The sequence below is a fragment of the Engraulis encrasicolus genome, chromosome 6 (assembly GCF_034702125.1).
Source record: "Engraulis encrasicolus isolate BLACKSEA-1 chromosome 6, IST_EnEncr_1.0, whole genome shotgun sequence".
Classification (NCBI taxonomy): domain Eukaryota; kingdom Metazoa; phylum Chordata; class Actinopteri; order Clupeiformes; family Engraulidae; genus Engraulis; species Engraulis encrasicolus.
In genome coordinates this window covers 47,882,680-47,910,179 of record NC_085862.1, presented here as the reverse complement: position 1 = coordinate 47,910,179, position 27,500 = coordinate 47,882,680, and the positions used below count along the sequence as shown (strand labels likewise).

Below are 27,500 nucleotides of genomic sequence, written 5' to 3'. Positions count from 1 at the left end.
TCTCCTCTACATCTCCCTCCCCCGTCTCTGCCCTCCTTTGGTCGTCCAGGGTAATGTTACCAGTGTGACATCAGCGTGATTGATTGTTATCTCAAGCGGGACAGGAACACTGAGACAGACAGACAGACAGACAGACAGACAGACAGGCTGGCAAAAAGAGAGAGAGAGAGAGAGAGAGAGAGAGAGAGAGAGAGAGAGAGAGAGAGAGAGAGAGAGGTGTGGAGAGAGAGAGAGAGAGAGAGAGAGAGAGAGAGAGACAGACATAGACAGACACAGACACAGAGACAGAGACAGAGAGACAGGGACAGACAGAAAGAAAGGCTGAACTAAATGACAGAGAGAGTGAGAGAGAGAGAGAGAGAGAGAGAGAGAGAGAGAGAGAGAGAGAGAGAGAGAGAGAGAGAGAGAGAGAGAGGGAGAGATAGAAAAAGAAAAAAGAAAAACAAAGGAGGAGGGGAGAGAGACTGAAGCATGTGATTAATTAAACATGAAGGGGTGGATCAGAGCCAGTAGTAGGCAGAATAGGACACAGAAAGGATGACCACTAATCAGGCTGAGACAAAGAAATGAAGTGACACAGACAGACAGAGTAAGAGAACAAGGGAGGGGGTGGGATGGAAAGAGAGACAGACTCTTTCACAGTGGTGAACAACTGCGTTGTTATTTTGTCCATGTCTTGTTTATATATTATTTATATATTATTTATATATTATTTATATAGTATTTATTTATATTATGTTCTATATAGATATGCAACGACTGCTTTGACGAATATCCATTAGAGAGAGAGAGAGAGAGAGAGAGAGAGAGAGAGAGAGAGAGAGAGAGAGAGAGAAATGAAGAGAAAAAGAGGGGCATTTATGGGGAGGGAGAGAGGGAGAGAGAGAGATTATGAAAGAGGGAGAGAGGGAAAACACCCCAAGACCTATGCTGAATGCTAATTAGCCGGTGATGTTGACTTGAGCACCTCAAAACAAAAACAACACCATCAGCACCACCGACAGCAGCAGTATACCGTAAATAAATGTAATGGGTCTAGAGTTGAGGAGAAGAGTTCAACCAACATTCTGCATATAATGTGCCTGTAGTAGCTTATGGATATACTACTACATTTTGAGAAAAAGAAAGACGAAATATGTACTGAATATCCTTGCTTTATCTATGTTATACTATGTTGTGGATGTGAAAATGTTGGTCTTAATCTGAGAATATTTTTACAAACATAATTATTTTTTAAATTAATGTGTCATTCTATAATCACTGGCAAGGGAGTCCATGCATTGTCTTCGCAATATATTGCAATATAATGCATTGTCAATATAAGACAATATAATGCATTATCACCGTGGTAGTTGTCTTGAATGATCAGTTCACCACCACAAACCATGACCTCTGGCTTGTTCTGAGACATGCCATCTCATGTCTGCCTTTACAGTTTTTAGGTAAGCCAAGAGAAGACACCTCAGCCGGGACGTGACACCTCAACCGGAGTGATCCAATCAACGCGTGTCATGCTCAGACCCACGTGAGCCTGCCTGCCAGCACTCTCGCGCACCCTCTGTGTGTCCAGAACTTTGGCGCCATCTGGTGTTTCAAATCAGATGATTCTTTCCAGACCTAGTCAGCGGGTTCATTCACTTCTGTTTCTGTTTTTCGAATTTCATATGACATGATCACAATCCAAGACACTTTGCAACGTTTCAACAATTTTCAATTTAATTCAATCAAGTAGCCTACAATCAATCTTCTTGAACTGGAACCTACTCCTAATAAAAAAGACAAAGAATGCAGACAGAGCAAGACACTTATCAACTTCCGTTGTTTTCCCCTATGCCCCTATCCCTTCTGGTAACTCCTTACATAATAGTCTCCACCAACTAAAACCAACAGCAACAACTCTGAGCATTGGATGGTTTATGGGGCTGGCACGGAGGCTTTGCTTAAACCCCCTGAAGAGACAAGCAGATGGCGGTGTTTGGGCTGTGACTGATCAAATTGTTCCGGGGGGCCAGTACTCTCGTCTCTAGGCCATAATTATCAAGTTAAAGAATACAAACATGGGCGCAGAGGGCCGGTCGGCATTCCTCATCTTTTTACGGGAGAACCATGCTACATTATCCAGTCAGAATGTTCACATCTACTGTACAACACTGAAACTCTTAGGTTCATGGATTTAAAATGCAATTCGAGCTGAATTCTTTTATCCTTACGAGTCTTTGCTTATCAGTGCTTGATACTTGCAATTGAGGCCAACAGTCAGGGCGCTCACGCAAGAGCAGGGAGAGCCAATTGAGCAGGGAGTGCTAGGCAGACAGGTAGTGTGCTAACAGCACACCTCATTCTTCATTTACCTACAGTACATGAGATAAAGCATCACTGAGTGTACTACTGGGGTAGAGTTGCCTTGTAAGGGTGGAAGGCATTGCAGTACCACTTGTCTCTAAGGGTGATAAGACATCACAGTGAATGACAGAGACAAAAAATGCACTCCTGCAGGTCCTACACAGCAGGGAGAAACACACTCCACAAGTCTCTGGCTTGTTGCTTAATCTCATGCATGCCCATTGCCAGTGCACAGTGTTTTCAAATGCCAGGTGTTGAGAGCATCCATCAGTATAAATCTCCTTAGTGTGAGAATTTTATGGAGAAATGTGTAACATACTACGACAGAATGTACACACTCTTGACACAACTTGCCGTATTCTGTGACAACAATCCTCACAAGATACTCACTTACTATACAGTATGTTTACTCTATTCATGAATATATACAACTGGCAGCCTAGCCAATAGGACAACTCTTATTGACAAGACAAGCTGAAAAAAGTTACACCTCCATGTGCTATGGGTAACATCCAAGTGACCAGTGAGATGGTCAACATTGCCATGCGGCATGTTTCATCAGTCAACAAGAACTAGTGACATCTGCCTACCAGGTGTCCAATGTCAGCTTCTCTCACAAGCTGTAGTGCTGAGCATGCATATCCAAATAAGACAAATGTAGCAGGTGCCAAACCAAAACAGGAAGTATAGTTAGCAAAAAGGAACAAAGATTTGCACACAAGTTACTACACAACATGTCTGAAGAAGATCTGAGGATCGAAACGCTGCTCTTCTTTTGCGTAATAAATGTCATAATAAATTGTGTCTATTGAAAGCAGTGTGCAAATATTTTATTCCCTTTTAGACTCTCTCATAGAGGCATTATGTTAAGCACAGGCCCAAACCACCCTATTTTATTGTGTGCCCATACAGCATGCTTGACATTGATGTAAAAAAGAAATAGACTGAGCCTCTGCTGAAACTAGCCGTCTGACCCAAATTAGCATCTGGCTGACCCACTTTGCATGCATTAAGACACACTCCTTCCTTGGCACTGTAGAGAGAAAATTAGCGGCCTATGTTTGCCAAACAGGGTGCATGCAGATACAGCTTAATAAAGGAAGCAAAAATTAACTGGCAGATAAAAGTCAAACCTTAAAAGAAAATGACCTTCAGTTACAGAGGCACAGCCTATAGGCTACATACTAGTGCTTGGCAATATGGGGGGTAAAAAATCACGATATGGATTACTTAATGTCACGATAACGATATCCCACAATTATGTATGTTTTCAGTTATTCTGTTTATATTCTCTTGTGTCTTTTTGAGTCGCAAAACCATGTTTCTTTAAAATGCCGTTATAGGGAGCGTGCAGAGTGACAACACAAAATGTTATTAAATGATATATACGACATACTGGTACATACATGCAGCACACATGATGCAAACAGGTATTTAAAAACACAAAAGGCACCATCACCGACACAGTGACAAAGACACACAGACACACACAAAGCTCCTTACCAGCAATAATGCGAAACCAGCCAGTGAGGAGCTGCTCAGCCATCGAGGGCTACTATCTCCATGGGGCGAGAGAGACAGAGACTGCAGGATGTCTGTATGAGAGAGGCGGAGTGCAGACGCTGTCGAGACACCAGAGAGACAGATGCTGAAAACCTGAGCAGAGAAAGAATGGGTGAGGGAGAGAGAGAGAGAGAGAGAGAGAGAGAGAGAGAGAGAGAGAGAGAGAGAGAGAGAGAGAGAGAGAGAGAGAGAGAGAGAGAGAGAGAGAGAGAGAGAGAGAGATATGGAGATAGAAAGAGAAAGAGAGAGCAAGAGCAAGAGAGAGGGAGGGAGGGAGGGAAATAAAAAAGAGGGGTGGGAGTCAGGAGTTCTGATACTGTTCTATTTGACAAATTCCGGAGGGACCCAGACAAAGGTACATTTCTAATCTGATGGCACTGTATCTCTGACGCACCTGATGTTCTTGCTCCTCCACTTATTCTCTTCTATCTAGCCATCTTCATTTATCTCTCACACACACGACACATACACACTGTGTCAATCTGTCCAGAATGAATATGTGACAGAGGTGTACCTGCACAGTTCGTCCCCCTCAGGGCCGCGAACCAGCCACTACGTCAACGCATCAGGTTTGGCAATGGGAGGCACAGTACGAGACCACTGAGCTAAAGGGCCGGTCCGATAACCAAACGCTACCGCACTGTATTGAGGCTTCAGGAGGGAGGTTAACTAACGTTCCACGCCACACTCTGCTAGTTGGCCTCCGTTACAAATACAATAAACCCAACACAAAACACCCCATGGATGACCCTCTCGTTTAGTGAGGGTAAGGGGCACTAATCGATTAGAGTAGCTTTAGGAAGGAAATTAAGTTCAGCCAGAAAAGACTCAGACAAAGAGGAATTGAATTAGGCATTTTTAATGAGAGATTATTGTAAGAGGTTGGCAATTCATTAATTATTTGGCGGAGGCCCAATCATCGGCCAGGTCTTACTGATCGATCCAGTTGTGATACCGTAGAGCTGTAGGGACAGGATCTTTTAACCCCCGGCGCGAGACTGGGCCCAACTGGTGGTGGTGGGGTTGGAGGAGGAGATCTCAAACGTCGGCACCTGAAGCAGCAGGAAGGGTGAGTGAGAAACGTCATTATAAACATGGGGTTGGCCACTGATTGGACGAGGGCGTGATGCACTTTAATTGAGTCTTTCCTGACAGAACTACCGCAAGCTCCATGTCTCTAGGAGATTACACATAATAGACATGTTGTTGCAAAACAGATCACATATTGTAATTGCACATATCTGAAGTAGCTCACAAAAGTGCACACACACACACACACACACACACACACACACACACACACACACACACACACACACACACACACACACACGCACACACGCACACACGCACACACACTTAAAATATGACAACATTTGGGTGGATTGAAGGTTTAAAGGCAGTTAATTAATGATGCAGATGCATCACAGATCCTAGCATGCTTACAAAAGTGCACACACACACACACACACACACACACACACACACACACACACACACACACACACACACACACACACACACACACACACACACACACACACACACACACACACACACACACACACACACACACACACTTAAAATATGGCAACATTTGGGTGGATTGATGGGTTAAAGGCAGTTAATTAATGATGCTGATCATTCAACATTTAAAAGTTGAGTTGATGTCAGCAGGCTTAACTGTGAGTCAAGCAACAAAATGGCACCATCTGCTGGTGAACCCATTACATAGCATCACTGTTCTGGCCTGATGTCAGGACCTTCGGGGTTGCGAAGTGAACTCATTGGAGAGTTCACTGGTCTTGGCTTTCAGTGTGTTTTTTTTAAATGGCACATTTGTGCAACACAACCCAGCCCCCCACAGACGTCAAGAACAGAGTGTCTGATGCTTGACCATGAGGGTCGTAGCACCGTTTCAAATGAAATGAATCTAATATCCTACCACAAGAGTGAACGTCCATTATTTTGCCGTTGCCATCCATGAATGGATCCCTTCAAACTAGACTACAAGGGTAGTTATGTTGTGGATGTTGAACTGAGCTTTGAAATGTGTTATTCATACTGAGACAAACCAGACATGTTAAATTATTATTCTGTCTTTTTATCCCCTCCTTCTTATGAATACAGATATCCCAAATATTACAAAACAACTGTGGCTCAAGATTGTAGCCTAAAGATAGCCAGCCTCCCTGATGTAAGTCACACCCTTTGAAATGGATGCCAGTAGCCTATCATAACAACCAAATATGTATTGGCTCCTCTGCCAAAAGCATGTCATCGCAGCTCTGATGACAAGAGGTCATTACAAGTCATCTGACAAAATGACTTACTTAAACACTTATGTCACAAGTCAGTAAAATACAGAATGTTCTTGACAAACCCATTGAAATGTCTGAATCACTAAAACGTCAACAATTAAAGTTCAACAATTAGGCTAAAGGCGAAAAATATGAGCTCATTTTTGGCCAAAGCAGACCACACATCCTCAATCTACTAGGCTCCCCATAGGTTTGGAAATGCATAACAGACTTCTTCAGCGTACAGGTATTTTCTCATCAAAATTGCGTTGAATGTTCAGTTCAGTCAGAAATAACAGAATTGTATGCAACATTTACCTATAGTTCATATTACACAGATAATTTCCTTTTAGAGCATGTACACAGCACCAGCAAAAATGCGACACAGCTGAAACTTCGGGGCGTCAGGCCTATGTCACCACTTAAAGTCAGAGAGTAATGCCAAGTGAAAGAACAAGTGGGTTTCCCATCAGTGTATCAATTAAATGGAAACCAATCGTGGGTGATGATTCGCATGTCATTAAAGGTACACTGTGCAGGAAATGGTCAAAAAAAGGTACTGCAACTATGCTGATCATTGAAACTAGGTTGCCTTTTGCCAAATTTGATATTTTCGTGAACGTTTACTTAGTAATAAACGAATATTTTCTAGTATGGCCCAAGTACAGTCATTTTTGCAGGTAAAAATGGCTATTTCTGGAAATTCAAAATGGCGGACCATGGAGACGATCCCCCCAGAGAGAGTAGAGAGAGAGGTTCCATTGGCCCATTGTTTCCGAGTTCTATTATTGCAAGGGGGAGGGGGGATCCCCCTTTAGGCAGACCTAGGCAGACCTAAGGACTGTTCTATTCAATGCTAGGAGTATTATGACACGCCCCTTTAGGCAGACCGGAACCTGGTCATGTTAGGTGCCCATAGCAACCTATTACATTGGCATATCTCTATATACTTAAAGAATCTCTGATCCCCCTTTTCATGTATGAAAAATGAAATTATTCCAGTCATAATGAATACTTAGAATTTGAGGGTGGTGGTAAGTATTCATGAAAAAGATAACATTAGTGAATGGGTAGCATGAATACTGGAAATAAACAACTAAACATCTTACACAGCGTACCTGTAAAGTCATGCACTATCAAAACAAACTCAGAAGAAACCTACAGTACTTGCATCCAGATAAATTCTGGACAACACACTGAAAAATTGAAAATGTTGAAGACTGTCCTCTAGTGGTGAAATATGGTACATACACAACCGTTTAAACAAGTACGCTACTGAGAGAAGGACTAAACCCAAGTGAGCCTCTGTCATGATGGATTGTTGTTATTCTGTGAGATTAAAGGGGCAAACTCTCTGCTTCCTCCAAAACCAACTTCATGTCTGTGGAATGACTGTTACCATTCAGGTTTTTTTTACAGGAGATGTCCTCAGGATACTATTAGGATGATGGCAGCGAGGTTTTGTGAAAGTAGTGAAAAGTCATCCCTCCACCTAAACTCCCTGTTTATTTAGTCCAGACAACTTTTGGTTATTGTAATCCTGTTAAAATTTCAAATGGCTGGAAATCACATCTACATTAATTAGCATACCTGCTGCGTTGATAAAACTCTGTTTTCATAAGACGTCATGTTGGAGGGGTATTTTTAAAAATATAAGTCTACTCAATAAAATGACAGGGCTGCCTTCAGAGTGGTGGGTAGCCCTGTCATTTAAGACCAAAGTTGGGGCCCACAGGATAGCATAGGAGAGGGGAGTCATTAAACACGTATGCTTGCTTGTGTCAACATGGTTTCCACGCATAAAAAAAGAGAGCCACACACAGCGGGAGTTCAGTGGTGGTCCCAAACTAGACTATCCAAGTGCTAAAACATCCAAATCAGAGCGCTGTGCGGTAACTTCTTTCCAGCCTGACATGAAGAACGTATACTGTTCCATTATGACATAAAAAGAGGACTTAGCAATTACAGACTGGTGCTTTTGCTGGATTGGAATCCCTCTAAAATAAATAAACCTTTTTTCATATCCAAAAAGACACTAAAATGCTTTGGCATTTGTGTGATGTAAATTACTGTATGAAACTTGAGCATTTGCCATCTTTGGCTTGAAAATGGGACCAAAATGTTGAAATAATATTGTAGCCTATTCGCTCATGTTCTGTCATAGATCTGTGGCATGGCCCTGTGCACTATTTTTTTTTTAAAAGTTACCTCAAGCTGGAGTGGAAACACCTGGTCCTGTCCCTGTCCCTTGTGGCGTACGTGATGTCTCAATGAGCGTCTTCCCTGGCTGTTGCGGCTGTGGACTCACCACTTCTGGAATGCCAATAAGATTAGTCTCAGTAAAGATGAGGCCTTTACTACACGTCTGCTGACTGGCCTTATGTCAGGTCCGGCTCCGACATGAATGACTGCATTGACCACGATGGTCACATAGAACCCCGCGTTGCCATGCCGACAGACGTGCCATTCCACAGGCGTAAACTGGCGGTCCACATATTCCACTCGTCTGAATACAGTCTTGCTGTCATGGCAACAGCCAGACCCCTGCACCCTTTTCAGACGTTCTCTGTGAATGGGGAAAGTCTGGCCTGTCTAACACCCACCACAGCCTGTCATGTCCCCATCTCCGCCTTTCAGACCAGGGTTTTCTTAAAAGCTTTGTACGTCAGTCTGTGGAACCTCAGACTTGGTGTTGGTTTCTATAATTCAATTCACTCATTCTTGACAAGCTCCTACCAAGACATATCTGGTAATATTAGCCATACATTTGTCTGATGACACATATTTTCAAATACAGAGACAATCAGGGACACTTGTTAATAAACCACAGTCAAATCCAAACATCTCATACAGAGGATCTGCTTCTCAGAGGGATAGAACATGGCAAATCTATAAAGCAGTTAAGAATCATACCAGTAAGAGTTTATTTTCATTGCATAACTACGTACTTGGTTTATGAAGCATGCATAGAGAGGGATAGGCATAGGCTGACAGTGAGAATAGCACTCCATATTATCTGCTGATTCATTCTGAACATCCATCCAGGAGAATGGTCAGCTTAAAATCATAAAAACGTCAGTAGCATCCCTGACCAGTTTCTTCACCGAACCCACAATAAGGCAATACACAGGCGCACAAATTGCATGTGTGACGAAGACCAGCATCACTTTCATCATCATTTGGCTACTTCAAATCCCACCAAAAGTCCTTCCTCTCTTAGTGTCCATGGTAACAGCAAACACACATTGAGCTGAGACAGACATACAGGCAGCCACATCAGTCTCATACTCAGTGTTGCCAGATTGGGTGGTTTCCCTCCCAATTGGGCTGCTTAGGATGGCCATCTGCGGGTAAAAATGGCATTTAGCAGAAAAAAACTCCCAATTTTTGGCCATAGAAATCAATAGAATTGGGCAGGATTTGGTGCTTCCAGGCGGGTTTTGAGCATTTTTGGGGCTGGAAGACATCAGCCTCATCGGGCAACTCTGCTCATGCTGCCTGTGGTCTGCGCCACATCCATGCCACCCATCACTCCGTGTATTCAAATGACAAAAACACACTTAAACTGTCTGCTCCCCCCTCCTCTTCCTCTTCCTCTCTCTCCTCCCTCCCTCCCTTCTTCTCAGCATCCATGTTTGACCTACTTTCTTCATTTCTGTCTTCATGCCTTTTTACTCCAGTGGAGGGCAGAGCAGGATCGCAGGAGACGGTTGAGTGGCTGGCGAGACAGCTTTTACTGTATGCTCAGCTTGATGTCACTCTGAATGAAGCGGCAGGCTATGGCGGTGTTAACCCCACACATGGTCCTGGACACACTGCCGCACACATGCTCACGTCCATCATGCTGCAAACAGCACATACTGTCCACACACACGCACATGCACGCACACGCACGCACGCACACACACCTCCATCAAGGGTTACAAAAGAAGGATAGTAGAGTGCTGACGGATTCCCACCTTTACATTTGGACCTCATGTATATGGTGTATGTAGGGAACTGCTAAGAACACTCAGTTCATGTGGTGCAATGCAACAGCGTGCTCAGATCTACAATACGTAGAGATATCAAATCAGCCACTTTGCAAAGTGCACGGGCCAGCAGAAGAGGGTGTCCATATCAGGAGAGGACTCTACACCTTATACAGCATCAGTGTCCAGGGCCCTTTTTCAAGGACATATTGGAGCTGAAGAAGTATAACCACTAGATGTTCCCCATTACATCATCCTGGCAACTGCTGAAGTTTTTGGGGATATTTTTTGGGGGATTTTTGCCTTTATTTGGGACAGGATGGTGAGAGACAGACCAGAAATGAGTAGGGAGAGAGATGGGGAGGGATCGACAAATGACCCGGAGTGGAATCGGACTCGGGTTGGTGGCATAGCAGTGTGGTGCCCTACCGTTAGAGCCACGGTAGGACCCTGATGAAGCTTTTTAGATGAGAAATGAAATATTGGGGGCGCTGTGGCTCAGCGGCGCTAAGCCCCCCACATATGGGCTTGCATACCCATGGTGACCCGGGTTCGAGTCCGACCTGGGTCCTTTGTCAGTCCAGCCCCCATCTCTCTCTTCCCCTCTCTTACTGTCATGCTCTCGGCTGTCCTATAATCAATAAAGACACAAAATCTGTCACGTTGCTGATTCTATGGAGTCTCTCAAAATGTACTTTCCCATTTACAAAAGGGAACCACGCAACGCAGGATTTATTCCAATGAGATAGTTGAAACCTACTTATCCTTGAGAAGAGTGGTTCTGGCCTTACCAGAAACGTTTAAGTCAAACCATGGCAATCACAAATGTAAACTAAGATGAATTGCAGTGGCGAGCAAACTGGCGCAAAATAAGATGCACACACACAGGCTACAGCAGTTGAAGCAACCCCTAAAGCCGCAAGTTTTAAATGTGGACCTTAATTCTCCTGAAAGGGCTGAGCTAACTAATCTAATGTGGTTTTAAGTCCACATCACAGTCAATCAATCTGGACCTCTTGGCTCTTGGCGGGGGAGAGCAAGGTCCCACATCAATAAGGGCTGAAGTTCAGGCCCCGTGCACCCATCTAATCATGGAGGCCCATGTACCGTACAGCACACCGCTATAGCGGCACGTCAATCCCACTGCACGTGCACACAGCTGCCGTCTCCTCGTCTCTCCTCTCCTCGCCTCTCCTCTCCTCTCCTCTCCTCAGCTGCATGGACTATGGAGGGAGTGATCCACTGATCAAACATGATAAGAGTCTCTGATTAATAAAACACTTTTTTTTCCCGGTGCCGAACAGCACGTCATTGAGGGGTGAGGTGCACTGTGCAGAGAAAACAAACATCCATCATCCGGATACGTACGTAGTAGAGACGACGTGCTCAGAAAAATCTATCACTAAACACTGGACATGAATGGAAAAACCATTGGGAAGGATATTTCAAAAATGAACTTTGGCCATCTGATGACAACAAAATCCAGTTGTTTTGAGTCCGTCTACACAACAGGGTCACTCCATCTCCAGCATACCACAGTAAGGCATGAGGAAATAGAACCCAATTACCCTAAAAGGTTTGGGCTGCATTAAAAAAAACGCTTTTTTTCCAGTAAGGCAACAGGAATTGAGATAATGAGGGACTGAGTGAGTGCATGCATCTGTGTGTGTGTGTGTGTGTGTGTGTGTGTGTGTGTGTGTGTGTGTGTGTGTGTGTGTGTGTGTGTGTGTGTGTGTGTGTGTGTGTGTGTGTGTGTGTGTGTTTGTGCGCCGCCTCTGACAGTGCGATGAGGGCATCACTGGGCAAACGGCACGTACACAGAGGGCAGCAGCAGACAGACTGGCAGCTAATCTCCTGGATCTCCTCACGTCTCAGGGCCCAACTGCAGGAATTCTCCCTCCGCTTGTTTCTCTCTGGGTCACTCCCTAATCAGCGTCCCTCATCGGGCATCGCCCCGGGCGACGAGGAGTAAGTAAGCGGACCGCTGCGGAAACATGAGACGTGGGCCAACGTGCCGATGGCAGCTGTCTGGACCCTGAGACCGATGATGGCACCGTGGGGGCTTTTTCCATGCAAGAGCAACGGGCAGGGAAACGAATGGAGGGGGGGTGGGGGCAAAGGGGTCAGTTGTCCCAGTCCCAGGGAGAGAGAAGGGGGGCAATTTGAATTCAGTCTCCAGTTCATTTGGTTGGCAGGCCCTTTCAGATGACTTTGTCCTTGGCCTGGTCAAAGCTGTCACCATCCCTGGCATCGGGTGAGCAGCAGGCCCTGGTGATTAGTCTTATCCTGACGTCTAGTCAACCATTAAGAGACGAAAAGGACCTAAATATGGACATTAAATTACAGTAGTTGAGGGAATTGTGAACGGCCACTCTTTGTATGACCTGACTCTGAATACATGTCTTAATTGGCACAGGGTAGAGCACTAACCATCGATGGATTACTTTCAAAGATTTGGACTTTTAGAGAAGGATAAAACCACTTCTAAGTGAACGTTCATTCATTTATATCTTATTCACACACAGAAAATTGACTCTATGAGCAAAGCAAAGACTCTATGAGTCTATCATATTCTGCAAGAGAATGAAATGAGATGAAATGAGATGAAAGAAGCACCGTTGTTCCTAATGTAATGCAGTTCCATGTTTTTGAGACTGTGCGATACAGGAAATGAATTAATATTGGTGCCCCACTTTTCTGAAAGGTAAGAGGCAAGCAGCTGATGGTTTCCACAGCAACTGCTCGGGCTGTGGAGATCTATGAGCCTCTCTGTAGCTTCTATATTTTGCATGGTCTACGGTACATTGTGATGTGTGAAATATCAGGGTTGATGACATGGCTAAAGAAAAAAAAAACATTGCCAGCTATTTCCCTCCTTGATTTTCCCAGCAATTTCTCTCTTTGGGAACAGTAACAAACAGAAAACGAACGGGATCAACATTTTAAAGGAGTAGGGTGAGAAAATAAATGGTTAAAAAAAAGCTTAAGGGAAGAGCAGTGAGTTCATATTGCAACCAACTGATGTCACTCACACCACTGCTAATTCCTCCCATCAACCATGTCCATGGGGAGCCTTAGACGTAAATAAACAGAACCAACTCGCTCCGCAATCAGTAGCAATCTCCAAACATCGCACTGCCACTCCCAAACCAACGCCACATGGACCAAAAACAGCAAAAATAGCACCTAAACTCCTCCTTCCTCTTCAGAGTTTCTGACGTTCACCAGATGAGAACTTTTCTGGTTTCAAAATTAGGATAATGATGGGATTATCACCATGAGAATTGTGACAAATCTGACCACCCCTAACCAAAAATTCCACGAGCGCAGCACGTCTCTTTTAATTTCTCAATTTTCTTTATTATGCAATATGTCGGTCTTGGTAAATTTGGGTTATGCATAAGTGTAAGCGACAGTGAATCTGTGCTCCAGAGGCAACCGAATGACGCAGTTGTAGCAGGTCTTGGAAATTGGGTGTGCGTGTTTTTTTCCTCTCCTCCTGCTTCTCCTCCACCACTGCCATCTCTATTCATCAGAGCACTGCTGCACAGCAGCACACATACCTGGGCTGCCACATCCTCAGTAGGCAGCCTGCCCTGAGTATGACGTCCCGCAGAGCGCTGGGTCACCCTGAAGAGGTGCCTTTGTTTGGGCACATCTCTCTCCGGTGAGCAGGCAGGCAGGCAGGCAGGCAGCAAGTTAGCTTACGCCAACCTTGAAAAACGTAGGGATGGGGATGGGGGGTTGCTGGAACTGGGGCACTCCTACACACTTTTGATGTGCGCACAGCACACAGACAGACAGATCTTGAGAGCCAGGACTAAGTGGCTGCAGCAGCATCTTTTTCGATGTTTTTTGCCCCCCGTTAACAGAACAGCAGGAGAGAACACGCTGAAAAATCCAGCAGCACTCCTCTCCTGATTCTCGCGGCCAACACATCTTAGTCACCACCGCAGCGCACACACACAAAAAATCCCACATCTGTCAGGCGGCATGTCTGTGTGACGCACAAGCAGACCTCAGCTCACCCACAAAGGGTTTAAATGAACACTAATCCCTACAGTTCCTGGATCTCTGTTCGGATGGATACAGGCCTTGGTCCAGAGACGGCTCTTTTCAAGGGTAAGGCCTACGTACTACTCATCCCAAAACCAATCCACAGCTTTCCTGCGGCGTGGCTTATTCATCCGTCTTCACTTCCCCTTTGGTGAAGAAAGGCCTCCAACATCCCACAAGCCCCTGGGAGCAGCCTCGCAATAAATAAAGACATAATGATATGCCAGGGGGATTCGGGTCGGGTCGGATGTGCTTGTTTTACTGTAGTTTTTCCAAGGGCGTTTATCCGGGACGCCGCCTGCAGTCCTACAGTATGCCTAATCTCCACACCAGATACTAGAGCGATGGAGACTTGGCCCTGTAAAAGTCTGTGTCATTGGCCTTGTAAAAAAAATAATCATAAAACACATGTGCTAAACGCAAGCAACAGAAACGGGACTCTTCAGACTTCATGGTCTAGGTAGCGAAAGGATGAGGACTCCTGGTGTTTTTCCCGCCTTGAGCAACAAAAAATTCCCCTAATTTCCCCTAATGCAGCAGTTCAGTATGCTTTATGTTTCCTGTTCTCATGTCTCACATACCCCCCCCCACACCCCCGTCCTATGTGAGTCATTAGGTCCTGATGAGCAGGGGGCTGGGGCGGGGTGTTGGTGTTAAGAGTCTACACGTGCACCACTCCGAGCCAACACTTGTTATCTTTTGCTCAAACAGGGGCATTGAACCTCCCAGATCCAATTGCATGCTGCAGCAGCAACAGTGTGAGCTGGAGTGGAGTGGAGTGGAGTGGAGCGGAGTAGGAGTAAAAGGGGAGCACCATACCTTGAGCTCCGTTACTCTCTGTTGAATGCAGGCAGCGGGAGTAGATTTAGGAGGTATGCGGTGGGCATGCGAGGGCCAGGCAGCTGTCCTTGGTGGACTATGGCAACCGGGTCAGCAGCGAGAGCGTCACAAGGCACGAAGACTGTGACGCCAGTGGGGGGATCGGGTACCCCTCAAGTATCCCTGCCATTCACACACACACACACACACACACACACACACACACACACACACACACACACACACACACACACACACACACACACACACACACACACACACACATGCGCGCACATGTACACACAGTTGCATAAATAAAATTGACCATCCAGCATCAACAAAGCCAAACTTAAGACACAAATAGCACTAAGTCAAATCAGATCCAGTATTCTAGGGGGCATATCAGATGACTACATTTCAAAATCAATTACATAATCTGCTTAAGTAAGTGCTAAGAGGTATTCCAAATGGATGAAAATGACTATGTGAGTTTTGTAATACCACTTATGGATCACTAACAGCGGTCTGGAAAAGGGACGCTCATGGACTGCCTGACAATTAACGTACTAACTTAACTTTTTTTACAAGCAGGAACCACCCATGTCCCCAGTTGGCCTATACATGCATTGCACACAAACACTCTTTTTGACGTTGCCGTGCGATCCCTCAGAACTCTTTTGATGTGGTGTCATAGCAGGACTGTGTAATACATTTTAACCAGCTGCTAGATTCTGGCCAGTGGGTGTGAGAGGGCCTGAATCACCACTTTTCGCTGACTTCACTGAGCACCACACCACTGGCTCAACGCCGAACTTCCAATCATGCGTTAACCCAAACATGACCATAACCACACAGGCCTACTATTAAAGAAAAAAAGAACAGTATGAAAACATTAGAGAAAGCCTTGTCATCATCTTTCGCCTCATCATTTAGGCTAGACTCACTGGACAATATGATATACAATGTCACAAGCTAGTAGAAGGCAATAAATGTTCTACAACTCCACAATGTTCTACAATTCCATTTCTCAGACAGCAACATGTATGATATTTGGGGTCCTAGGTTACCTTTTTCGACAGATACAATATTGTAGTTTCCTAATGTCTGAATAGAACTAGGCCTACTGTAAATCAGAAATAACAAGGGCCCTCAGCATACATAATGCTCAATGACAAAAAGTTTCAACAATGTAGCATTGTCCACCTGTTCCCATGCCAAGCACATCAACACAAGTCATACATAAGCCATATTCAATCAGTTGTACAGTAATTAACCTCATAAAACAACGGGGTAGGGAGAGACATGACTGCAAAGTGCATCTCTGAGACCTTTTTAAAATGTGCTTAACAGCCGGTGTTTCCCTACAGTGAAATTTAAATCACTCCCAGTGTCCACAGAACTTTCCCCTTTCCCCTCATTCCTACAGGAATTAAGAATGCATGTGTAAATGTCCAAACACCTCTTCACCCTTGGTTTTCCCCAACTCTGTCAGCCAAAAATCTGAATGTGCGCAGCCTTTTCAGAGGTCAACTCCCTCCACTTCCATTACGCGCTGGAATAATCAGCAATTTCAGGGCGTGAAGTCTGTGGAGAACGACAGCACATACTGTAACAGCCAGCCAAAGTTTTTTGTTTTTGTTTTTTTCTACTGAGCTCGCGCGTCGCGCTGTGCGTCAGCGTCCTTCGAGACCACGAACTCCTATTGTTATTTCTCGGTCAGGATAAAGCAGTTTGATTAGGACCCTACAATAAGTTTGTTGTAGGCTATTAAAATGGCCAACTCCAAACAACAGAAAGTAGGCCTATCTGCGTTGGTTACAGTGAAAAATAGTAGTCTAGACACTTTGCCACTTAGCTATCTTCCTACGGCTTTCTCAGAGACAACCCAGTGTAGAATTAAAGGTCCTGCTTGCGCAATGTAAACAAGCTCTTGGCTTCAAACCACAGACTTCTATTATAACTAGACTGCGGATGTTCGATGCGTTGTGAAGCAACGGCTGGGGGCGGGACATGGGACGATTTTGGGGCGGAAGAAGGAAGTAGAGCGCCTTTTTCCATGTATCTCTATGGTGGACTTGAAGCCATGTAGTTCCTAGGCAATTCTTGCCGAGTCGGCCCTGTTTCGTTAAAACGGTAGTCTCCCCTCCCTCCTAAACAACCCAGATATTTTTTTCGGGCTGACCCTTTATTTAAGAAAGCTATTAAAATAGTTTAAATGACCAATGAGCATGGCTATTTGGGTTGATTGGCAGTTGCCATTCTTTAGAATTATTGTTTTGATTGACAGGCAGGCCGTTGTCAAGGAGAAGGGCGAGTCTCGCGGCGTCTCCAGGGGAAGCCCCCTCTCTCCCTGCTGCATTACTTTCAACCAGCTCTGCTTTCAACAGCTTCATCACTGCGATGGATTATTTAATTTTGGTACACTTTCCCCACAAATATGCTTTGTTGTACTTTTGGATGTACTTCTCCGTATTCTGTAAGGACCTCTGCGGTTTTGGTAAGTAAAATAAAAGCTTGTATACGTGGCTGATTGACCAAAATGACTGAGCTTTGTTTAACAAACACGTACGACAATGCTAGCTTGTTATTAGCCAAAGGCAGCATGCTGATCTTTCAGTGTTTGATTATCTGTCGGTTTGTCAAGTAACTTAATTGTAATCTGAATGCCTTTGCTTTTGAAAGCAAAATGTGTCTGTTTGGCGTGCATCATGTGTATGGATTCCCTCCTTCCGTACCGTAGCCAAATCCTTACATATTCATTCACGATGCTGTAAACATTTCACTACCATTCTGGCACTATGCTGGCCAGCCACATCGGAAAAGCAACCTAGTCTAGCTGTGTTCCTCCGTGAAAAACTGTCAAATATTGTTTGTTTCTGTGTTGCCAAATTGCCAAGTTGCTAGTTGGTGATGAAATGATGGTCATTGGTACGTTCGTTTTCAGTATGCAAATTGCGTCATTAATGTTGACTGTACTGAGTGACGAGTGCATAGTGTAATGCAAACTGTCAGTAATGTTGACGATTGCAGGCCTACTGACGAGTGCATTGTGTAGTAAACATCCTTTCCCCATCCTCATGTGACATGGTTTCATTCTGTAGGCAAAACAACAAACCACACTTCACCTGGAAAACACAGCCAGGACTCACTGTCAGGTAGGCCTAAGTTTCAAATCCCTAAAGTATACGCTTGACTTAAGACCAGAGACCTTCCAATGTAAGGCTAACACCATCATCTGCTTACTCTGCATGTGTTTATATATTAGTAATAACATAGTAATGAAATATATGTTGTTCTCATCACCCTTCGTTTGTCATCATTTTCTTTACAGATGTCTGAAAATGTACAGTACACGCCAGCAGGTCTCACCATAGTCAACATCATTAAGGATTTGACTCTCTGACCTGAGAAGAGGCCCCATAAACACACCTGACAAGGACCAGCCACTGTTGCCAGTGCACAACTGAGGACCTGACCAGCCTGCTGCCATCTATGATACTATATAGTACCCGGTATGTAACATTACACTACACTCAGCCAATGCTTGCATCCAAAGCGACTTTCACTTATTTTTACATGTGCCTCCCAATTTGAAGGGACAAAAAGTAATTGGACTGGATAAAAGTATAGATCAAGCGTAGTAAACTCTCAGCGTTTGTCAGTAGCCACTATCTTCAATAATTACAAGGGTACCAATTCTATTGACAGATATGCATGCCCACACCATGAAACTACCACCCCATGATTTTCACTGATTAGGTAGCATGCTTTGAAACACGAGCAGCCCATCTCCTTATCTATTGTGTTTTCTTCCCATGAACCTGACACTAATACAAGTTCAGCTACTTAATGTTGAGGTAAATAATGTAAACGACATAAGTATGTTAAGTTGTTGGTGTACCAAACAGTGACGTATTCTCATCACACTTCATATGCCATTATTTTATTTACAGCGGAGGTGTCTGAAGACGTGGAGTACACTGCAGCAGGTATCACATGACCAAGGACTTGGACAACGTCTCTGTTTACATCTATAGTGTATTACACAAGTGAGTCTACACCCCCATATTTCTGCAGATTTAATGGGACAATAAAAACATTTGAAAACTGAAAATGAAGTCTGCACTTCAAGCTCATCACATTAAATAAGTAAAACAGGAGCTTGGTGAGCAGACTTAATTTTCAGTTGTCATTTGACTTTGTTAGTCCTGCACCCAAAACTTTTTTGAGAAGGATGTTCATGGGTTTTTCCTTTTTAAACAAATGTAGACATTTTTACTACACTGAAATGTTATAGTTACTCTATATATACCAGTGATATGCTTCAATTATGTTCATGTTACATTAATTATTTTTTAAAAATAGATTTGTATTTATCGTTACAGCTGAAGATGTGCACAGTACGCTGCTGCCTGCATCCTACCACCACAGAGGATCCGATATGCAGAACCAGCTTCAAAAACCATTGCAATTATGAAACACAGTTAATAAATGCTTATATACAGCAGCCCGCACATTTTGTTTAATTTGTTATATTGGTTAACCACACTATTGTTACAACACAATGCAGGTGGTACATGCATTGGCAGGTATCAATAAAAAGAAATGTATGGAGCATAATCATATTGGGATAGAGCAGTGGTTCCTAACCTACTGTATGGGTCAGGACCCAACTTATGGGTCGCCAAAGATCCACAGTGGGTCGCGAAGCCCTCTTGATTTTAAGGGGTTTCGTTTTAATACCATATTGAATATATGACAAAGTAAAGCTTTTAAACTGATATATGCATAGAGGCAACAAAATGTAAGCGACACATTAAACAGTCATTCTATATTTGACTGAAGACAAATTGAGGAATACAATTTTCTAATGAGTTTCCGCAGGACTCCCTCTCGCCTGGGACTCCCTCTCGCGTGGGCGCTGGCACGATTGGGTCACCAAAGCTTACAATGGTAAAAATATGGGTCCCTGAAGAAAAAGGTTGGGAACCACTGGGATAGAGGAAGATATACAGTAGACTAGAGCATGAGGGAGGGGGTACTCATGGTATGACAAAAATGCTTAGGGGGTACATGAGACAAAAAAGAAGTTGGGAGACACTGTGTGATTGAAGTAATGCATTTCTTACAAGCTTGGGGAAGAATGCCCACTCCATGATTTGCAAGTTTAAAAAGCAGAACATAAGGGTGAATATTTCATTTTAATCTTGATGTCAAGCATACAAAACACCCAGATGGTTAGTCATAGCCTACTGTAGGCCAGCTATGTTTTACTAACTGAAAGGTGTTAACTTTGGTTTGTTTACCATACCGTCTACTTCTAAGAGTGATCTAAGAAAGAGAAGCTTTGTATTCTGAATCTTTTCAAAAACTGGGGGGATCAGCAAAAAAAATGGTCATGATGACTGCTCGACACGGCAATCTTCATCTTCAATCTTCCGGATGACAGCTTGGCGTCGAGGAGCCTTTCTTCAGCGTCCATGGTTTGTCTGTCAAACGGAAAGGTTTTGCATGTCATTTGATGCCCAAACATTCAAAGTTATTTACAAATGTCCGTAGAGGATTAACTTGGTGTGGCAGACACAAACCAAACAATATTTTACGCAGATGTACAACATGAAAAATGGAGCATTCTGAGCTCTCATACAAAAGCAATGTTGATACTGAGTATTGCTGACATGGATTATGTTTTGCCAAACGGTACGCCGACCCCAAAGACACATCTGTTTGTAGCTAAGTTTGTAGCCTAACTTCCCATTTATCTTTAATTGCGGCTACATTACAACGTGGTGAAGTAACTTATAGTAAGCTAGGTCTTACGCCACTCGGCTGGCTCACGTTAGATGCTAAGCTAAAATTATTATGGTCATCATAACAAGCTCTTCAAGGTTTCATCCCAAAGTATCATTTTATTAATAGCATGGTATATTTGCCATACTTACCGATCACCAGTTCCATTTGAACTTGTGTTGGTGTTTTTATGACAATCAAGTGTTTCTGTGTCGACCAGTTCCACAGCTGAAAACAGGGTTCAATATTTCTGCTGGGGACGCCATGTCATATTCGGGTGGGAGGGGCGGGACATGTCTTGAAGTGTCTGTTTGTGGATTGGCCGGTGATGTCGACCTATCAGCAATGTAGCTCAACGTTGTCAGGGTGATTATTATATTTCCGCATTTTTGGGGCGGAAGTAAATCAGCCGCGGTTGCTTCAAAACCGTTGAATGGAGTTCTATCGAACTCCGCAGTCCAGTTATACTATACACGTCAGTGCTTCAAACCATTGAGAAGTTTGAGAATGCAAAACATGAAGTTAATCCAAGGTTACTGTTTCATTGAGTTAATATGTTTAGGCTAGCCTACCTAGCCTACTGTAGGAGCAAGTCTTACCTCGGAAGAGTTTCTGGATGTGATGGTTAGTTCTAACGACCACTGGATACCTTGGCCGTTAATTCAAAATGATTCGTTCCAAAGAGGCTAAACTGTCACGAGAAGAATGTCGACGTTCGGTGACTTTTCCTGCAAAACCACATTCATACTATTCTCTAAAACAGCTGTGTAGTAGGCCTACTAGGTAGGTTTTGGGAAACTAACATGAAGAATGTTGTAGTCAGCCTGACAGGTGCTGAAAGCAGCCTAATCCAGAAAAATAGTTGAAGATGTGACAAGTTTCAAATGTTCCCTGCCCATTCTGAATAAAATTCTGGTTAGTCTGGGACCTACATCAACATCCCACAACTTTAAAACTAGGCCTTCTGTGCTGAATTTCATATCAAATAGCCAATAGGCCTATTGGGCTAATACAACTGTGTTTACAGCTTCATCATAGTTTCATCATTGGCCAGCTGTCAGCTGACTGTTATTCTTTTAATTTATTATAAACAAAAGCATATTAGGCCTATTGGATAGGCTTACACACGCATTAGGCCTACCCATACTAAATCTCCCTTATTATTATTATTATTATTATTATTATTATTATTATTATTATTATTAGGCCTATTATTTAACAAGCATTTGTGTAATTTAAGAGCAGAGGCTACATGCAGAGGTGTAGTAGGCCTAGTCTACTTTTTGTGGTGGGTATAGGCCCACTGTATATTTGAGCATTTTTTGAAGTGGGTGTAGGCCTATATATTTGTGCTATTCTAAATAATGGATCAATTAAGTGGGTATACTGAAATCCCTGAAATTTAGAAGTGGGTATAGGCTAGTGTATAGGCCTACCTGCGTTCTACGTAGACTAGGCCTACACCACTGGTTACATGTCCTTACAAGCATTTGCCCAGAACTCCACGTAGGCCCAATACAGCACCAACAAAAGAATAGGCCTATAGGGCCAAGTGTGGACTGAAAACTTTAAATTGAAATTGAAATGAAAAGTAGGCCTATCCTACACTTAAAGTGTGTGAGTGACTTCATTTTTAATTCAACCTTTAAAAGAAAACTATGATCGATCATAGGCTTTATCATTTTGACAGCCTCACACAGGAGAACACAAATGTCTTTCTTTCTTTCTTTCCTTCTTTCTTCCTTTCTGTCTGTCTTTCTTCTCTCTCTCTTTCTCTATGGTTGTCATAACAACAGCTGAAGCAATCAAATTTTGTTGTTGATTAGATATACCGATTCATCAGCATATGTGCGTCACAGGGGTATCTAATTCACACAGCTGGTGATTTCATCTCTCTGTGTCAAGTAGAGGCCTGTCCATGTGCACGTGTCCTCCTGCTCATAGCTGTAGAGACAACTACCCACCCCAAGTAACCTATAAGGGCACTGGTGATGTTTCCTTGAGCTAGTATAGGCCTATTCTAACCCAGTGGTTTTCAAAGTGAGGGCTGGGGACCCCTGGGGGGGGGGGGGGGGGGGGTGGGGTGGGGCGGGGGGCGGGGCTGCGGGGGCGGGGGGGGGGGGGGGGCGCAAGGGGATGCAAGGGGGGCCGTGGCAGGTTGACAGGAAAAGCATAGCAAAGTGAAATAGAATAACAATAAATAACAGAACAATACATTAAAATAACTAGTGTACAACAAAATAAAGCAAAAATAAAATATCCCAGTGGGGCACTGGTTAACAGATAGACTATGGTTGTGAAAGGGGATGCACAGAAAATGAGTGTGGCACGACCCATTTAAGGGGGGCCTTGACTGGAATATACCGGTATATGGGGGCCTTGCCCATGTTAAAGTTTGGGAACCCCTGTTCTAACCAACCCCCCTCCCCTAAAGCAGCCCTGTCCTCGCGTGTCCCTGTCCTGCAGTGGGGGCTGCTGCATGACAGAGGGCTATGTGCTGCTCGCCACACGCACTACCCAGCAAATGTCACAGCACATTTGAGTTCTTCAGCCATAGAGCAGCAGGACTGGCAGACTCATTCCCTGAGGAGAGAGAGAGAGAGAGAGAGAGAGAGAGAGAGAGAGAGAGAGAGAGAGAGAGAGAGAGAGAGAGAGAGAGAGAGAGAGAGAGAGAGAGATAGAAAGAGAGAGAAAGAGAGAGAGAACACGAGAAAGCTGGGGAGAAACACACACCAGAAAGATGGGGAGACAGAGAGAGAACTCTCATTGCATGCTCACCCATCCCCTTTCCCCTTCATGGTGCAAGCTTCAGAGACAGAGGACACAGCACTGTCATTCCCCCTCCTCCCTCATGCTTAGGATAGCATGAGTATATGTTGGAACATGTGGGTGGTGAAAAGAGAGGGAGAAAGGCAAGTCGGAGAAAGAGAGAGAGAGCGAGAGAGAGAGAAATGAAGAGAAAAAGAGGGGCATTTACGGGGAAGAAAATATGGAAAAGAGGGAGCTCCACTCTGCAATCTGGTTTTCAAAGCAGCTTGTGTTGGCAGTAGCCAGAGGGCAGATCCAGTCAAGGAAAAAAAGGGCGGGGGGGCCCAGCCTTGCTGCCTAGACTAGAATCTCTGATGTAATGCAGCCACGCCACGCCAACAAAGAACCCCTTAAAAAACAAGGGGGGAAATTTTCACTGCCGAGTCGATGAAGCGTGGCAAGTTCCAGACAGATTCTCTTCTGCGCCAGGCAACCGGTCAGAAACCCCACTGCTTGACCTGAGAGCAACTCGGACTGAAAAGCAATTTTGTGTTTAGACTGGCAATCGCGTGTTCCCCACGTGCAGTAGATGAGATAGAGAGAGGAATAAACAAATTGTAGCCTACAGAATATCTGAGACTATGAAAGGTTGTGGATGGTATTGTATAGACTAGAGCTATAGGAACACACTTAAAACATAACTATGTCCATGCACTCTGAAAGATGAATGATATGATAGATATGTCAGAACATCGATTTGGCTTCAGTGAAATATAAAACTCTGTGGCCCTCTGAGTCACTGGAAAAAAAGAGGCTGAGCATATACTGTATGTCTGAAGGGACTGAAAAAAGAAGGGTCTGCTTTTCCATTCTTGTTAAGCTTTCCTATAGGTATTCTCCATAAAATGTTTATTGTTACTGCTGATTGAGTCTGGAGTTGTTATAATTCAACGTAAAGTAATAAAGAGAGTCTAAAGAGAGTAAAGAGAAGTGGACTGAGAGTCAGTCAGAGCTCTGGGGATAGCTCAGAGGGGAAAGCCAACCCCTAGACTGGGCGCCTATTCATGGCATGGCCAAGCTTGTTTGAACACGTCTCAGACTGTAACCTGCGCAAAAGCCCTTGGCTTCAGTCACAGCAAAGCGATCCCTGAATGAAAGAGGAGAGCAGCTTCCCCTCAACAGAGACTAGACAGACGTTATGCATGTCGATTCATGTCCAGACAGACATCTGGACGATCTATCATCTGCATCATCGTCATCATCGTCATCATGGGTCTGCATAACGCTGGAACCTTAATTTGGTTTCTGCTCAGAAGGCCACTTGTATAAAGTTCAGCCAACTGGCTCTGGCTTCTCATCTCCCAGTAATGTTAGGCTATTACTTTCCTGTATATGGTATGTTTAATTCCTGCGTCCTTAAACCTGGGCAGTAAACAAAGTCTGTTTTTATTGTTGAAATGGTTCATTTTTATATCATATGAAATCCCAGAGCACAATATTACTTCTCACATAGGTTTCAACCTAAAATAAAATATCTCATTGACTTGATCAAGAAAGTATGATCTGACACTTAGGCCTAAGTAAGCCATACTGTTTATCGACATCGAGCCATTTTTAGCTCAGATTAGTCTTTATGGATTTAGTCTTTAAGTGTTATTTGAGTGAAATATGAATGAGACGAGATGAAAGCCACATTTTTCTTAAATATACAGGCCTAAAAATACTCAATCTCAAATCGATTTATAATGTTTGTGAAACATATGCAGACAATTCTAAGAAAGGATATAATTGTTGTTGGACAGTGGACAGCATGGTGAATGTTCTAGAAACTGCTTAAGAAGGAGAGAGTGGGGTCCCATGATGGAGGTGTGAGAGAGAGAGAGAGAGAGAGAGAGAGAGAGAGAGAGAGAGAGAGAGAGAGAGAGAGAGAGAGAGAGAGAGAGAGAGAGCGTGCAACCAGAAGACTCTTCTCCTAATTGGCCGATTTAAAAATAGATGCGGCAGAAGATCACCCTTCCTGATTTACTGTCTTCATTTACAAGAGTAATATTCCCCAGGGAGGGGTTAGAAGGTGTGAAAGTGTGCGTCTCATTATATGTCTACTCTCCGCACATACAGCGCAACCACCAGCCATCCCCACCACCCCCCTGCCACCACCAACACCCTCTCAAACTGTCACAGCACGCACGCATTCCATACAGCGGCCTGTGACTGGATTTTTGCAATTGCTGCTGCATGTTTTTGCAGTGACACGCGAGTACATTTCAAGAAGACAAGGAGATACTGGTTGCTATATAGTAGTTTAGTCAGGGCTCTACAGCCACCCAGGCGGCGTTGGGGAGCTCTGGAGGGGCACAGAATGGTACAGCTGAGTGGGGGCGGTGCTTTTGCCATTAGGGGGCATTAATCCATTTTATTTTTTAATACTAAAGGGGGCTTTGGGAGACTTATGATGAGGTTAAGGGGGCTTTGGAAGACTTATGATGAGGTCCATGGGGCATTTATTCAAAAAAGGTTAAGAACCAGTGCTATAGAGCGAGGCACATGGCTCAATGACAACTGGATGGAAGAGTTGGTGGTGACGAACACACGGGTGGGATGGGTATACTGCCTTGCAAAGGAAAAGTGCAGTAACTTTGTCAAAAATTAGTTCAGACTGACAATGGTCTTCATTATACTTCCTTTATCCTGTGACAAAGCCTTATGGTCCAAATGGGTCCTGTTGTACAGATATAGCTATGTCAAAATTTCAGTAACTATAATACAAATACAGTGCCCTCCATAATTATTGGCACCCCTGGTTGAGATGTGTTAAAAGCCTTAAAATAAATTCAGTGTTTATTGCAGAAGAATACTAGCCTCGCGAGCCATCCTACGTACTTCCGCCAAAGGATTGGCTCCACTACTGTAGTCTGGCCGTGCTTCTCTGTGGAGTGCTTGCAGCAGTAGAATTTTGATTGCAACGCCCCCCCAGAAAACAGCCAATAATCGAATACGCCCCCCACGTGGGGACGAAAGGGGGAGAACGCTCGTGACAATGACGTACACATCTGCGCCAGAGCCATTGGTCTGCGCTATGTTGTTGTTGAGTAACTGCCAGCGATTGGGTGAGAGGTGTCCAATAATTTCAAACTATAACTGAGTGCAAACTTCCTGCTTTCTACAATCGCTTCAGAGCAAACAAATGCCAGACCATAAATACGAAATGAAATGGTAGTATTATGGGATGGTCAGGACCAGGCTAGAAGAATACTGTCACACTGAAAATTTTAGGAAAATGTAGCCTTCAACTCAAATGAATTGTAGGAAAATAAAACAAATCCCTGACTAAAAAAATAATTATTTTTCATTAAATCACCTGTTCCACAATTATTGGCACCCTTAACAATTCCCAGGAAATAAATATAATTGAAGCATTTCTGCCATTTCTACAGTAGTTTACAAAGTTTACCAGAGTATGTAGGAACATTTAATTAGTAATTCATCACTTCCTGTTTCCCTGGGGTATAACTATGACGTGACACCGAGGCCATTTCTCTTATCCACTCTTAAACATGGGAAAGACAAAGGAACACAGCATACAAGTGAGGCAGATGTGCGTCGACCTTCACAGGTCAGGCAGAGGCTACAAGAAGATTGCCACTCAACTGCAGCTGCCCATATCTACTCTGAGAGGAATAATTAAGAAGTTCAAAACAACTGGAACAGTGGTAAACAAGCCTGGACGAGGACCCAAGTTTATTTTGCCACCACGCACAGTGAGGAGGATGGTAAGAGAAATCAAAATATCTCCAAAGCTCACTGTTACAGAATTACAAACAAATGGTAGCATCCTGGGGTCACAAAGTCTCCAAATCAACCATCAGGCGCTGTCTACACGCCAACAAGCTGTTTGGGAGGCATGCACGGA

The 27,500-nt window shown here is 44.0% G+C and overlaps 1 protein-coding gene and 1 long non-coding RNA gene across 2 annotated transcripts in view; one reads left to right on the top strand and one right to left on the bottom strand.

Annotated features, from left to right (window-relative positions):
* The window catches only part of sgip1a (SH3GL interacting endocytic adaptor 1a), a 111,258-nt gene extending 89,760 nt beyond the window's left edge, over nt 1–21,498 (bottom strand). Inside the window, exons 1-4 of the mRNA XM_063201820.1 lie at nt 21,442–21,498; nt 15,053–15,235; nt 8,415–8,519; nt 3,847–3,999 (exon numbers count right to left, since the gene is read on the bottom strand). Of these exons, the coding sequence (XP_063057890.1) occupies nt 3,847–3,889 (43 nt within the window). The 5' untranslated portion in view covers nt 3,890–3,999; nt 8,415–8,519; nt 15,053–15,235; nt 21,442–21,498. The remainder of the gene's footprint in view (nt 1–3,846; nt 4,000–8,414; nt 8,520–15,052; nt 15,236–21,441) is intronic.
* LOC134450436 (uncharacterized) lies at nt 17,006–19,691 on the top strand. Its single transcript, XR_010035091.1, has 5 exons — nt 17,006–17,549; nt 18,154–18,207; nt 18,384–18,564; nt 19,006–19,101; nt 19,438–19,691. It is a non-coding gene; the product is annotated as an uncharacterized LOC134450436 (long non-coding RNA).
* Nucleotides 21,499–27,500: the final 6,002 nt, after the last annotated feature.